Genomic DNA, 15,387 nt, shown 5'->3' on the forward strand with positions numbered 1-15,387 from the left:
CATGAGAGCACAAGCAATGTACAAGATGAAGCTGTAATTTATTGAGTCCCATACTCTGCTTTTAGAGGACTTAGTGTAAAGCAGTCAGACTAATCTGATTTGTCTAAGAATAATCACCCTGACATGTTCAGATGTTGTAAGCACAAATCTAAGATTTTCATGTCATAAAATATCCACCAGGAATGCTTCAGACAGCAACTCCCTGCTACTTTGTTATTAAAAATTACCTGATGAGATTTTAGAAAAACTCCTATGATCACTTGAGAAAGACTGCTAATTTGATTTTCATAGGTTTACAAAGATTATGAATCAAGGGCTGCTTTAGTACTACTCATGCCTTCCAGTGCTGTCTCACAAGGTAACAACCATAATTTCTGCTGTTTTTGTAAAATGACCCACCATTTAGCAACAACTTAAATAAAGGGACGATGGAAGAAAAAAAATTAAATATTGCACAAATAATTTAACTGCAGACAGAACAGGACACTTAAAGCATTGATTCTTCTGTCAACATATGAACTCTATTATATAGTCACATTTTCTATAATACAGGGCTTTTTTACAAGACATTTAAATTCAGCATTTACATAAACAGTTATCTTTGCAGTCTGTCACCATACAATGCTAACAGTTCCACGAGGAATTAATTTTGTCTTTGTTTTAAAAGTTCATCTATCTGAGTCTTGTACATGTTTTTCACATCTTCCAGGTCCAGTCGGAGCTCCTCAGCCTCCTCTGCCTTCTCCCCATACATCTGGAGAATGGTGTTGTACCTCTGATCCAAATCCTGCAAGGACACACGGTGTTATCTCACTGGTTGTTACTCTCAGCTTCAAACATGCTGCTGCTGGGACAGTGTTTAAAACTGCCAGGGGAAGGAAGTGCAGCACTACCTCGAAGTGTAACCACAGTGAAGTGCACAGTAAACTCTTCAAAAGTACTCTGTGCTTTGAATATAGCTAAGTTTATATTCTAGATGTTAAATGAAGATATTCCAAAGATCATAAAAGGAATTAGTGCTGGCTTCAGAGGACATACTGAAGCACCTTGAAGTTCAGTTGCTATAAGCATTAAAAACAGTTAGAAAACTGCACTGTTTTACTACAGGAGCGACCAGTTTGGGAAATGTTTCATGACAAAACTGAACATTCTGTATTCAAAAATTATTCCAAAACTCTTCAAATATTTCAATTTATGTTCTTAAACATTAGGATTCAATTATTTGTCCTATTTCCTGTACATCTAAGTTGAATATATATATTCAACTTCTGCATCAACCTCAAACCCATGCTATTAATCAAAACACTCCCTCTAACGAAAAAATCCAGTTCCAGACAAGTTCCTAAATGATAGAAACAAAAATGGTCATTCCCTGATTTAGCACACAGTCTTATGCACAGCACATGTTTCCAGCAACTGTGTTTTGAAGCGACTCCCTAACCACACAGAAGGCATTTTTAGATTCTACTATATATATATATTAAAAAACCCACCAAAACCCAGGCTCTTCAGTCACTTATGCTTAGAAACAGATTTGAATATATTCCTAAACTGATAGCACTATTCCTAAAGAAAAGCAATTATCTACATTTTACAATGGATTTACACCAGAAATGCACTTACCTTTAACTGTGTGCGTAGTTTGGGTATTTCCTTCACTTTTTCTTCAAGTTCATCATTTCGATTTGTTAATTTAACCAGCTCTTCTGCCATTATTGATCGAGTTTTCTCCAGGTTTCCAATTTCCAGCTAGGGTAAACAAACATAACAAGGAGGAGAAGGAAGGAATTCACTGTATTTATGAAACACCGTATCAAAATACAAGTATAATTAAGGCTTATTCTTAAGCCAGACTGTGAAACAGCACAGATCCACTCTCACTTTCTCCTCAAATCTCAGTGTCCTGGATATTTTGCTTTTCAAACAGATAGGTTTTCTGGATAGGTCCTTGCCAAAACAAAAAAGGAACCAACAAACCCTTCTTGTGCTCATCCCTACACAGCTGTGCTGGTTCACAGAATTCTCCTAACACTGACCAAGCTTTCTGAAAAGATACCTGTAGATGTGAAATCTCTCCTTCTCTTAGTTTTAGCTGTGACTGAAGGTTTTCAATTATACTTGAACCCGATCCCATCCTTATTGCATCATAGAGATTGCTCCCACTGGCAGCTATTGGTCCAAATGAGTGATCATGAGGATCATCCTACAAACAGAAGGTTAGAGAAGATGAAAATTAGACAAAAGCATGCCCATTTTGGAATCTTCCCTCTCCTAAATAAGACACAACTTAAGATTTAAAATACACTGTGCTAGGCAAGCATTTCAATGCTTAAAGCTTGTTTTCAAAAAAGCTTTGAGGTGAATAGGTACAAATTGGGATAGCTCCCCACTGGCAAGTTCTCCTGACACTTCTACAGGTGCCATTTAACGGTGGCAGCATGAACTGGACTGACAGGGCAGGAGCAGCAGCAGGGGACAGCAGAGCACAGCAGTCAGTGATGCTGCCTAGGGAGCAGGGGTGTGCACTAAACCAGCAGTGCAAGTACAAAGAAATCAGTTGCATGTTTTACAATCACAGACATCTTGTAAGCAGATTTTAGATGTTTCTGCACAGGATGTTACCTTGTCTAAGGCCAATACACTCTTGAAGAGTCATTTTTTTATGCTACTAAAAGTCCTTGAGGAGGAAAGTAAGTGGTCTGTCAAGAAGAAAAAAGCCATTATGGGTGATCTATCCTACCTGAGAGAGGAAAGAGGTCTGAAGACCTGCCATGTCCACCCCACTTATGGAACTGGAGCGGGACATTGATGGTGTACTTGATACAGTTTCAACTGTGAATGACTTTCGGTCCTTAAAAAACAGACAACAAATATCACCAGTTAGAAAAAACATTCACAACATGCTAAAAGAAATTCTATAAATAGCTTCCCTTTTTCCACCAACAACTACAGAACACTATGTGATAGATTTTCTACTTGCCCCACACATAAAACATATGAAAGTTCAACAGCAAAGAATTCCTGTGCTGTAACACAGCCTATCTTCAAGATCTTGGACCTTTCAGGAAATTAAGAAAGAAGCTGCAAATTACACTGAAAAAAGGTTCTCTTTCAAGTAGCCAAGAGAGACTCAGAGGCAGTTTTGTACATCCAAATGTATCACAGAAAGACTATCTCACACCCAGAAGAACATCTCTTAGAATGAATGTTAAGGCCTTTTTCTTCTTTTCAAATAAAGTGTATGAATTAAATTCCAGGAGTTTTCACATGCTAATAATTCATTGATACTTCTTCAAAACAGACTGGCTCCTTTTTCCAAGCAGCATCTACAAGCATGCTAACCTCTGAAGAGGAAAGCACTTAGATTTTAGAACTGGAGACAGTAACAAACAAGAGAAATAGTTTTAATGAATACTAACTGCTAATTAGTGGTAATGAATTTAATGACTACTGAGGATTGCTCTGTGACTTGTGATTCAGCTGGAAAGCATGTGGACATTACACACTGAAACAAAACAAGAATTCAATGGAAGCAATGCTGGTAGTCTAAGCAAAGGAAACAAGTAGCCTCAGAAGAAAAAGGATCCAAGAGTGCTCAAAGAACACAGAGGATTAAGACAGCAATCCATATTTTACCTTTCCTCAGGTTAAATAGACTATTACTCAAAACTTATTTCAGTGAGTCTAACACAACACCTATTTCACTGGAAAGTACTACCAGGTACTAAAAGTTTCAGGTATAGATGTCTACTAAAATAAAGACAATATCAATAAGACTTATGTTAGGTTTTGGCACCTTCTCCTTTGCTGCTTCTTGGACAAGAACAGCCTTCTTTCTCTCCTGTTCAACCTTCATCTTCTCCATTTCTAACTGAGTAGCCAGCAGCGCCTGCAAAGAGAAATACAAGCTGTTAATCTCCTGTTAGCTCAGACTTCAAGAATAACAGAGCTTAAAGCTGAACTAGGCAATACCTTTTCTTTCTTTGCATCTTCCAAGGTTTTTGCATACTCATCTTTGAGCCCTTGTAGTTCAACCTCATACCTACACGGAGGAAGGAAAGAAGTAAAGTTAAATAAGTCTTCTCCATTCTATTCTCTGTAGATTCAGATGCCTTTAAAACAAACACAGCTGCAAGGCTACAAAATGTTATGAATGTAACACTCTTTAATCTTTATCATGAAACAAAGTATCCTCAGCAACATTTTTGTAACATTCTGCCAACATTTTGCACAGTCATATCAACACTCCATTTCACTACATTCTAAAGAAATGCTGTTAACCAAAACTGAACTCACCTGCTGTTCTCATTTTCCATTTTCTTCAATTTGTTTCTCTCCACTTCCAGCTGAGCCTGAAGCCGGGTATTTTCTTGCCTTAAAAGACTATTTTGAGATTCAGAAGAAGACATCTGAATTTTATTAGCAAGAAGTTCCTCTGTAGCAGCCCGTTCTCTCTCAGCAACTGCTGCTAGAAGAGTTTGAGACTCACCTAATAGTAAGAAAAAAAACATGGAGTTTAACCTTTTTCGATCAAATATCTAGCATATGAGCCATTTAGTTATATCTCAAAATTGAATTTGAGATTTTTTTTATATGCAACCAATCTTTCATAAAAAATACGTCTTGTTTTCTTTTGTAAAGGAAATTAAATATTTTCCACATACAGAGGATCAAAGCAATGCAGAATGAATAGATTTCAGACTCTTTCAGAATGCAGCTACAGATTGCCTCCAGAAAGGATATAATTTCTTTAGGTCCACCTTTGGGCTTTTAATGTATTTTTCATTTAAAACACTAGGTTACTACTGTATCAAACAATATCATCACCTATGCAGTCAGGTAAGTGATTCCAAACTTTACAATTTGGAATCTCAGCATCAGGGTCCATACTGGAATGCTTTCAGTGCCTCAATGCCCCTAGATGCTGTAGGAACATGCACACATCACCCCCTCCACCTTACAATCTTATGTTACAGAGTGTTTTACAGAGAACCAGTGGATTACCTGTCCAAGACCCTTGGCATAACCCCCCCACACCATTTCCTTACAGGAAAGCATTTGGTGCTCATCTCTCCTGATCCACCAGCTACACCTTGGGCAAGTGTTAAGCCCTTTACGTTTACCTTGACACATCTCACACCTTCACCCAGAGCCCCAGTTCAGTAGAAGCTGAACCATCTTACCCAGCCTGTCAGAAAGGTTCTTTTCCAGTTTCTCCCAAGCAGAGGTCTGCGCTCCCAGCGTGGCCTGCAGGTTCTCTATCTGCCGCAGAAGGGGCCGTGTAGCAGAGGTTACACTCTGGCTCAGCTCTTGGTTCCTGCTCTCTGCTTCTTGGAGTCTCTGAAATCACAAATTAAATACAATTTAAATCATAATGGATTGAAAGATTCATACAGAATTCATCTAAATAAACAGCAGCTGCTTTACATTCTAAAATTACTGCTTTACAAGCCAACATTCATGTGGTTCAAACTCAAAGTAAAGTGTGAAATTCCAAGAGAGAAGTTAAACATTTTTAGATACATAATAGAGCAAGGGCCCAGAAATTCCAACGCTCTGGACATCATTTGAAACATTTTGGCAACAACCTATACTGTGGCCCTTAAGAACAATAAAAATATTCTTAAGAAGCAGATAAAGAGTCATTCAGAAGTGCATTTGCCAGCAATTTTACACAACTATCACAGAATTAATGCCTGTATTTTGTCTCATATTAAAAAAGGACAGTGTTCCATTTAAGAGGCATCATAAAAAATGATGACATTTTTTCCACTATGTAATTTAAAAAAACATTTCCATTAATATTTTTATTGCTCCTCTGAAAAGGACAGCCACTGCAGGTAACAAGGAAAATAAAGCCTCTCTTTCAGGCTGTTCATGTCATGGTAGCATTTTATTTTTGGGTTTTTAGAAGTCCTACTTGCAGATGCAAGTTGGCATCATCTGTTTGTTATAGTACCTGTTGTAGTTCACCAATTTCCTGCCGTAAATAATCTTCTTTTCTTGCTGCCTGCTGCTCTGCACGTTGCAGTGCCAGCCTCAGGTCTGCCACCTAAATGAACAAGAAATTGTTACTAAAGTCTTGCCAAAAGTTATATCATCAACTATTCCTTGCCACAGTCCCACACCATTTTCAAACAGTGTTAAACAGGATATGTTTGTTTACAAGTAAAGGCTTCATTTTTGCACACACACAAGTAGTTACCCTGACTTATTTATCACTAAAAATTCTAAGAGTTAAGACTACCAGAAATTTAACATAGAGCCTCTCAAAGTAATTTCATTTAGACAAGTAAAATGATAAGTATTTTTAAATAAAATTAGTATTTTAAACGTTAGCACAATCACCCCTTAATATGGAACAATTTCCACAGGGAAGAAATCCTCTGGGTATTTGCTAAGTACACAAAAACGAGTTCCACCTGGTCCATTACATCAGGTGTACACAGCACCTCAGGGCAGTCACTTGTTGAATTAAAGAGTTTATTTCTGCATTTCAGACCCACCTGAATTGCCAAAGCTTCCTGCTGCTGCCGAGCCTCCTCCTGAGCCTTTTCCAGTGCTAACCCAAGCTCTTCCTTTGCCTTCATTTCCCGACTCAGGGCTGCTTCCTGAGCCTCGCTGTCCTTTGTAGCATTAGCTTTATGAAGATCTGCAAGTTCCCTGGGGAGAAAGAATCAAACAAACAAATAAACAAACCCCAGTACATTTAAATGCCAACAGCAACTTGGAAAGTAACTTTGTTACTTTTAAATATTTCACAAGCATTGCACAAGAAAGAGCCACAGTGTGAAGGTGTGATTGCTTTGCTTACTTGTATGCACTGTCGAGTGCTGCCTGCACACTCCTGTTCCTTTCTTCAAGTTCCTCCACTTCTGCGTGAAGTTTAGTAAGGTCCTTTTCTTGTCTCTCCACAACACTGTTCAGTTGTTTAATGCTGTCTCGATGCTGCTTCTCAAGGTCTTCCTTGCCATCAAGCACCTGTCAGTGCAGACAAGAAACATGAAACAAACCCCAGGACATGGGGCTGACAACTGACTGCCTGAGGACAGTGACAACAGTGGCAACCAATTTGGGATGAAGTGGCTAAACCCATCTAACACTGGGCAGAAAGAGAAAGGTTTTGCTTCCCTGCCTTGCCCAGAGGAGGGAGCTGCTCTTCACCACAGCTTCACACAACTCCACAATCCTGGGTGTGAAATTTGAAAGGTCTTGACTCAAAGTGATCACTAATTGTCCAAGTTTTGGTGGTACAGGTTTTCCAGCTCACACGGTAACAGCAGTGCAAGTGCAAACAAGTAGCTGAGAAGATCCCACACTGCAGTTTTACAAGGAGTACACACATAAATCACAACTCAGTGCTCCAATAATGTGAGATGGTGAGACCCTGGCACAGGCTGCCCAGAGAAACTGTGACTACCCCATCCCTGGAACTGTCCAAGGCCAGGCTGGACAGGGTTTGGAGCAACTTGGGATAGTGGAAAGTGTCCCTGCCCATGGATGGAACTGGATGGGCTTCAGGGTCCCTTCCAACCCAAACCATTCTGGGATTCCATGAAATAAAGAAGTCTCCAGAAAATAATAAAATGTCAGTTTATCAATAACCCTCCCAAAAGGCAATTTTGCAGCTAATATAAAAAGCTTTTAAAAAAATCAACAAATATCTCACCTGTTTTAAATGCTGCAACTCCTCTTCCAATTCCTTAATCTTTTTGCTCTGTTTTGTGTTAGTATTTTCTCTCTCTTTCTCTTTGGCTCTTAATTTCTTAATAATGGTGGAATTCTGCAGCTGCTGTTTAGAAAGCTTTTCTCCTGTGAACATGAAGCCAGTGCATATTGGTGATATTCTATGGGTTCTCTCTAGTCACACCAGCCTTGCTCTTTAGTCCCATGAAAATAATACTCCAGTAAATATGGAAATACTTATTCTTACAATTTTTGATGCAAGTTCTTAAGTTTAATTCTTTCTTATCCTGAGATACCGTTGCTACACTGAGATAGGATAGGGTGTAAAAGGCTTTGAAAATAAAGCAAGTGAGCTCATCATGTTAGAAAAAAAAATCTTCTCATTTAGTATCTATATTTTACTGCCAAAATTAAGAAGTATTAAAGGAGACACTGTAGAAATGCCATGATCAATGCCCTTGTTAGATTTCTTCTGAATGGAATGTGGAATGTTGTTCTGCACATGCTGATTTTACCTCTCAGCACCTTTTAATGCAACTTGCAGGAAGCACCTTTCCAGCCACCTGTACCTGCCTGACCCCTCCTGTTGCTCTTTGCTATTCACTAAATGCTTCAAACATTCAGAAACATCCAACATGCTTATAATTTAGTACTTTTTCCCCACACAGAGAAGGCTTGTATGCAAGGCTGGTACATTTCAAACTATTCTACACATTTTTACTACAAAAAATAAAGTTAATTCTCACCTTCCTCCATTAATCCTTTGATTTGCTCCTCTTTTTCTTTCAATAATTCAGCAGTTTCATTGGTATTAAGTCTAGTAGCCAATTCCTCTTTAACAGTCTTTACTTCCTAAATAATAGGATAAAATACTTAGGACTGTTTATTAAAATACATGGAGGGAAAAACACAGAGTGAGTTACACTGATCACCTTTTACTTCTGCCCTTCCTCTCACAAGGCTTGCCTTGGAAAACAATTTAGGTTGGAAGAGAACTCTGGAGATTATCAGATCAAAACAGATTGCTCAGAGCCTTATTGCACCAAGTTTTAAAAACCTCCAAGGATTGAGACTCTGTAAATCCTCTATACAATTTGTTCCAACTTCCCCATCCATTTAATTTTCTTGAAACTTTTGCAATAAAGAAAAACCAACCTGTCCTAGTCACACGTAGCAACTGAATAATCTTTCTAGTTCAACTGACTGCTGTATCAACACAAACAGCAGAAAAATATTTGGTTTGCAGCTAGATTTGAGTTTCCTCTTTGCATTAAGCTAGAGAAATGAAATGCTGTGACACCAGGCCAAGAACATTTAAACCCCATAAACTTTGCTGCTGTAGATTTCTTTGCTCGTTCCAAATCAATCTGTCATCAGCCCTTCATTTTCCTCCCAGTTAATCCCCTAAAGAAGCCGTTCCCATTCTTCACCACTCCCTTACATCCCCAGGCCATTCTCCCTCACCAATGCAAATACTTATTTGGTACAAGGTGAATGAGAGCACACATTAAATCTCGTTTTTTCCCCAATTAAATGAGTTCCCCAAGCTGGCTCACAGCATGGATGCAAGAACACAGATTTGAACACTAAGCAGCCTGGATGGCTGGAAACAGCTCATGCTGGTTACTAACAGCCTCATGCTTTTCCCTGGGTTAATGTTAGTTGTTTTTCCTCAAGAAATTCAATTGTGTCATAAACTAATAAATATTAATTTCATTAAAAAAGCCAAATTACCTTTTTAGCTGCATCTCTCTCTTTGCAGGCTAGTTGGAGCTTCCTCTCAGCATCTGCAATTCGCTGAGCAAACTCCTCTTTAAGAGATGAAAGGCTGCTGCTCTCTTCTTTCATTCTAAACATTTCACTGCATTTAAAAGGAACATTTCAGAACAGTTGCACGGGTAAGTGACACTCCAAATAGTTTGCAACAGGTTGTCTTAAATGCTTTTAAAAAGTATTTTACTTGTATTACACATGATAAGCTAAAGTCAAAAAGCCTCACATCTGTATCAGAAGTCCTAATCAAAGACCTTTATTAATTCAGTAATTTACCCATGGAAACAACTAAATGCTTGATTTATCTTACATGTTTTGTCCCTTGATAAAGTCCTTTTTAATTAACCTTTTAAATTAATAATCTGTATCATATAAAGGGTGAATCATTTATATTTTTAAGTTAGGATCGATTTAGTCATTAAACAACAGCACCACATATCTGTACATTTTTTAACTCAATATTTGATCAATGAGCTGGTATATACAAGTTTCCATTTTTCTCCTTTTAACTTTAAATAAATTAAATAATAATTTCAGTTTTTCCCTACAACCAGCCCTTTTTCCATAGTTTCCCTGTCTACATTTTAGTCAACAAATTACTTAGTAAATCAGGTTCTTCCCTCTGTATCAGCAAAGTCAGTCTCTCTTAATAGCTGAATCCAGTCTTATAATAAAGATCTTTATTATTAACCAAGACTGATTCTCCACATTTGTAATTCTTATTGCTTGCTTACTGAAAACTCTTTCCCCAGCCCCCTCTCAAGAGATTTTGGCTCCAAGAAATAACATTCTTTAAAAAAAGTCCCGTCACAGCACAGGCCATCACTATTGCCACCTTTCACAAACAGTGCACATCCCCAGTAACCTTTGTTCCAGTCATAAAGCTCCTTGTTATATCTGTTGTCTAAGATTTTATTACATCAAAGTCACAGTTACAGCACTGAGTGTATTTTCATACTTACTCTTTGAGGTTATCATAAGCTTCTTCCAAGCGAGCCCTTTCTTTACTAGTGCTTAGTAACTGTATTTCCCTCTTCTCCAGCTTCTCAGTTAATGAATCAATCATCTGGACAAGGTTTTATAGATAAAGATCAGATGAATGGGACAATTAAAACACAAGAGGGGCTGGCTTTGTTTCCCCCACCCCATTCCTTCACGAGATTATTTAAAATTGAACTGGTCAATGTTTCAGGAATTTGAGGCAGAAGTTAGTGAAGATTACCATGTTTCTGCCACACAGCTGAACATAAAGACACCTGGTTTTTTCTACAGGGGAAGAAATCCAACTAAATCAGCACACGTGGCTCAAGTAAGTTCCTCAACAAAATGAGCAACAGTGATATTTAATTATACGTGAAGTTTTTAAGTAGAGCTGATAGTCTATGAAACTATGGCTTACATTAAGCATTAAGCTCTTTACAGAATAATTCCTATGGGAAGGTCTTTTCTGGGAAACATTAGCACAAAGCAGCAGAATAGCCTCAGATGAGGGAGGAAAACTTTCACTCAAGGGTCAAAAGCTCTTGGCTCACATCCTCAAAATAATTTCTTAATACCAGATTTTGCAAAGATGAATATAGATAACTAACAAAATTACAAGAAAATATACCAATGTAAACACCAAATAATGAAAATAACACATTTGACCTATGAAGCTTCCTCTTTGCCACACCTACTCACAATTCACAACAATGACAACCAGCTGGATCAAGTGAAACCCACAACTATCTGATCAGAAATTTTACCAGTACTGTTCCACTGCAGGCTATCAGGGACGGTTTTCTACAGGGTCAGATAGTTCAGCATCAATTAATTAATTCAAATAAGCTGATATAAGAAATACAGGACAATGTAAGAAAATATCAGGAGTTCCATTTGCAATAAAAGGTGTGTTTGCAATACATGTTTTACTTACCTTTTTAAGCTCTTGCTTTTCAGTGTCCTCTTCTACCAATTGTTCCCCAGCATCCTGCTGGGGCTCGGCCTCCTCCTTCACAACCTGCTCTTCAACAGTTTGCACAGCAGCAACCAGAACAACATCTGGCTGCTCAGAATTAACAGGGGTTGCACTTCTTCCACTCTCTTCCATCTCAGCTTCCTCAGCATGTAACACAGGAACATCATTCAAGTTTTCAGATTTATTTTTCAGGGCGTCAACCGTTTCTGTCTTTGGCACGGAAGGACTGACAGCAGCAGACGCTGAAGCAGAAGCCCTGCCTGATAACTCATCATCTGAATTTATTTCACTGACACTCCTGCTATCCAAGGACTGCACACTGAATGAATCAATTCTTTCAAAAGCATCCGAGGAGCCACAGCTCTCAGTCATTTTCTGGAAGTCATCTAAGCGACTATAATCCGCACAGGCAGACGTGGATAAGAGCTGGAACGACGTCTGCATGAGATGAAGGCTGGATTTGGAATCTGCAGCTTCTTGTCTGGAACTTACTGAGCTCTCACTTATCACACTTTCATGGTCCAGAACTTCAATATCACTCGTTGTGGAAGTGCCTGAGGAGAAGGTGCTGATGGGAGGCGATGGGGTATTGCTTTGTCTGTCCTCAGTCTTTCTCTCCTTCCCTTCCAAACCCAGGTCTTTCGTGCCTGCTCCAAGGTGCTGAGAAGTGCCCTCGGGTGCACCTGCTGCTCCATCCCCTCCTACACTGGATTTTTCAGTAGGAGAATCTTCAGGTTCTTCAAAATTTAGAGCAGACACCTTTTTGTCAGGAATTTCATTTGTGCTTACTTCATGCTGGGCGTCAGATTTAAGCACAGCATTCTCTTCTGATTTCTCCTTGGGAATATCAAGGCTTTTCAAGTCCAGGACAGCTCCGGAATCCTTCACCTCTGCCTCTGCTGTCACTGGCCCTTCCAGCTGAGTGGAGTGTTGAGACTCCTTTAAAGTGCTTTTCACCTCCTCTTTGGGTCGCTGTGATTTGGCTGGAGGTTTGGACACCACTGGGTTTTTCTGTATACTCTGAACGTCTGTTGGGGAGAGAAAGGCACTGAAGAAGTTTTCAGATTCATCCACTACCGTCCTCCTCACCGGCTTTGTGATGGCTGTGGGCGATACTGGCTGATTCTGGGGTTCTGTATTTGAGTTCAAGCCCCAGGAAGATGTGTCCCATCCTCCACTTATGAGAGAATTTGCTCCTAAAAAAACAGGAAAAAAGGGAGATAGGCAAAAAAACACACTTTGAAGGCTACAAGCAAAAGCAAATGTGGCCTTCTGCTTCCCTAGAGTGAAAGGAGTCCAGGCAAAACAACCTGAAAAGCTGTAGTTTAGAGAATTATACTGATTTAAAAAGGAGGGAAAAATTACAAGGCCTTAAATGTTATCTGAAAGTAACACATAAACACTTCACACACCATTACAGAAAACAGAGGGGAAAAGCTTTAAATATTTGCAGAATCTACACTGTAAGAAGGGTTCTTGCCCTTCAGTTTCTGACAGGCTTCATTTTTCCTCATACACCAAGCATCAGCATGGAGCTGACAATAAAAATCAGCAGCAGCCCAGCTGAGAATTTTCTTCTTCTGTAGAGAAATACTGAATTGTTCGGTCCTGAGGCTGCCCTAAAACAACATCAACAATTCCAATTATTGTACTCCTTGCAGGTTTTCCAAGACTTGTCAACAGCAAGAACAAGAGTTTCAGCATCAAATTTCAGTACCATCTGAAGTAAGAAAGAGAAATCAAAACACAATATCCAATTTTGTACCTACAAACATAATCTGGGTAACATAACTATTTCAGGCTACTTAAAAACAAACTCACTCTATATGGCAGCATCTATTAAAAATGCTGAGTTACAACATTTAAAGCTGGCTTTTACTTTCAGAACAGTTGGTAGCTGTTGGCCTCAAATCTGAAATCCAGATAATTACTCTTTTCATTGCCCAAAATACTACAAACATGTGATTTATTATTACAAGCATCTGACTTTTTGCTACCTTGTCCATGATTCAACAACTTCAGAAAAAGCTCTGAGTTAACTGTAACATTCAGAACATATTTTGACATCTCTTAAAAACAAGGTTTTCCCAGAAAGCCAGATGCAGGCTGATCTTTGCTGTTCTTATGGATTACAGAACTACCAAAAATACTAAGATACAAAGAAAATTTTTAAAGTTTGGACAAGTCTAAAGCTTTGAGAAATTAAGCATGACAGAGTTTTCTACAAACAATTTCTGCATTTTAAGATGACACCAGACTACTTACATGACTGCCAAGCCCTCAAAGGGACAAAGGCATCCCAAACTGGAAAACATTTTCAGTTATTACAGCTTTCACTTTTCAGTTATCTCACTGCTGTGGCTTCACCTGGAAATAACTTCCTCCTCCATATACATATAGTTTTTCTATATATAGTTGTAACAGATTCTAGATGACTTTTTTTCCAATATTTTTATTACTATCTTTAGGATATTATTTTGGGGGGAGTTTTTAATAAGAGGGCTCTTTTTTGCTCTCTCCCTTCCAAAGAGCAGCTTAGGGCTGACCATTCCTTCAGGCTCTCCATTAGCCCACACACAGGGGAGACATTTCCTCATAGCCATGACAACTTTTCTACCAGCACATTCCTTTCAACAGATGTTGGAGGATTATGAAGTGGAAGCCATGAAAAGTGGGAATTTCATTTGGTTCACATGGACCAGACTTTCAACTTCTACTCCGCCGCTCCTGTTGCAGAGAGTGAATCCATGCAAGCCTCTGAAAAGAGCACGACCTCCCCTTTTATATTACTGAGCAGTTTTCACCAATTATTAGCCCCTCAGCAAAAAAAAATATAAATAAATAGTGCCTCGAGAAGCAGGGATATGAAGCTCAGTGCTACCCATGCGATAAAAGCAGGACACTGGTGACACCAGCCAGGCTCTGAGCAGAGCCTGCCCCGGCTTCGTGCCGGTGTCACTCGGTACAGGGCAGCGGGAGGGAGCAGAACGTGGATTATTAAACCATAGGGAGCTCCGAATTATAAAAACCGGGGCGACTTTGGGCGGGGGGCGGTTAAACCTCCCCAGGGCAAGGGGGAGACACAGGAGGAGGCGGGCGAGGCTCGGCACGGCGGCCGGGGCCGCCCGCCCTTACCGTCACCGTAGTCGGGGATGACGGCGTCGGGCCAGGGGGTCTCCTCGGCCTGGATGTCCAGCACCCGGTCGATGGACTTCTGCGCCTGCGACAGCGCCTGCTTGGCGAAGCTGGACAGCTGCGAGGCGTTGAACCAGCTCATCCTGGGCGGCTCGGCAGCGCCCGTTCCCCGCAGCTGCCCCCGCTGCCGGCGGGGCCGGGCCGGGCCGGGCCGGGCGCGGCGCTGAGGGAGCGGAGCGGAGCGGAGCGCAGCGAGGGCCCCGCGCAGGCGCCCCGGATCCACGTCGCAGCCGCGGCCGGCCACACACGTCCGGAGGCGGGGCCGGGGCACCGCGCCCGCCCTCACAGCGCCTCCGGAGCGGGGGAACGCTCCGGCTCCGGGGCTGGAAGGCACTGAAAGACCGGTTCCAGTCCCTGCCATGGGCACTGACCCGGCCCGGAACACTTCCAGGGGTGGGGCAGCCACAGCTGCTCTGGGCAACTGTGCCAGCCCCTCACCACCCTCACAGGAAAGAATTTCTTCCACGTATCCAGCCTAAATTTCCCCCTTTCCACTTTGTACCTTGTCCTATCCCCGTATTTCCCCTATTTCAGTTTGTACCCATTACTCCCTGTCCTATCCCCCTATTTCCCCTTCTTAAATTTGTTTCCATTAATCCTCATCCTTTTCAACTATGCAGTTCACAGTTAAAAAATTGTAAACTTCAAACACAGCTAATACATCAGACTAGAATTCACTGGCACTCCTTAGGCCTCTGACTAAAGCAGCCAAATGATGCCCCAGATTTTTTAATGGAGGTTATAAATCCTCTTGAATGTCCACAGAAAAGCCACAA

General features: G+C 40.5%; 1 protein-coding gene across 1 annotated transcript; it reads right to left on the minus strand.

Moving 5' to 3' along the window:
- Positions 1 to 499: 499 nt before the first annotated feature.
- On the minus strand, positions 500 to 14,788 carry TMF1 (TATA element modulatory factor 1). Its single transcript, XM_068202218.1, has 17 exons — positions 14,552 to 14,788; positions 11,375 to 12,612; positions 10,422 to 10,525; positions 9,421 to 9,547; positions 8,433 to 8,538; positions 7,670 to 7,812; positions 6,815 to 6,981; positions 6,507 to 6,663; positions 5,960 to 6,052; positions 5,184 to 5,340; positions 4,297 to 4,489; positions 3,973 to 4,042; positions 3,797 to 3,889; positions 2,741 to 2,851; positions 2,057 to 2,203; positions 1,624 to 1,749; positions 500 to 787 (listed from the first exon to the last, which is right to left on the minus strand). Exons 1-17 carry the CDS (start codon positions 14,691 to 14,693, stop codon positions 644 to 646), a joined length of 3,318 nt encoding a protein of 1,105 aa, XP_068058319.1. The 5' UTR covers positions 14,694 to 14,788; the 3' UTR covers positions 500 to 643.
- Between the last annotated feature and the right edge of the window lie 599 nt (positions 14,789 to 15,387).

Source organism: Anomalospiza imberbis, chromosome 11 (genome assembly GCF_031753505.1).
Source record: "Anomalospiza imberbis isolate Cuckoo-Finch-1a 21T00152 chromosome 11, ASM3175350v1, whole genome shotgun sequence".
Classification (NCBI taxonomy): Eukaryota; Metazoa; Chordata; class Aves; order Passeriformes; family Viduidae; genus Anomalospiza; species Anomalospiza imberbis.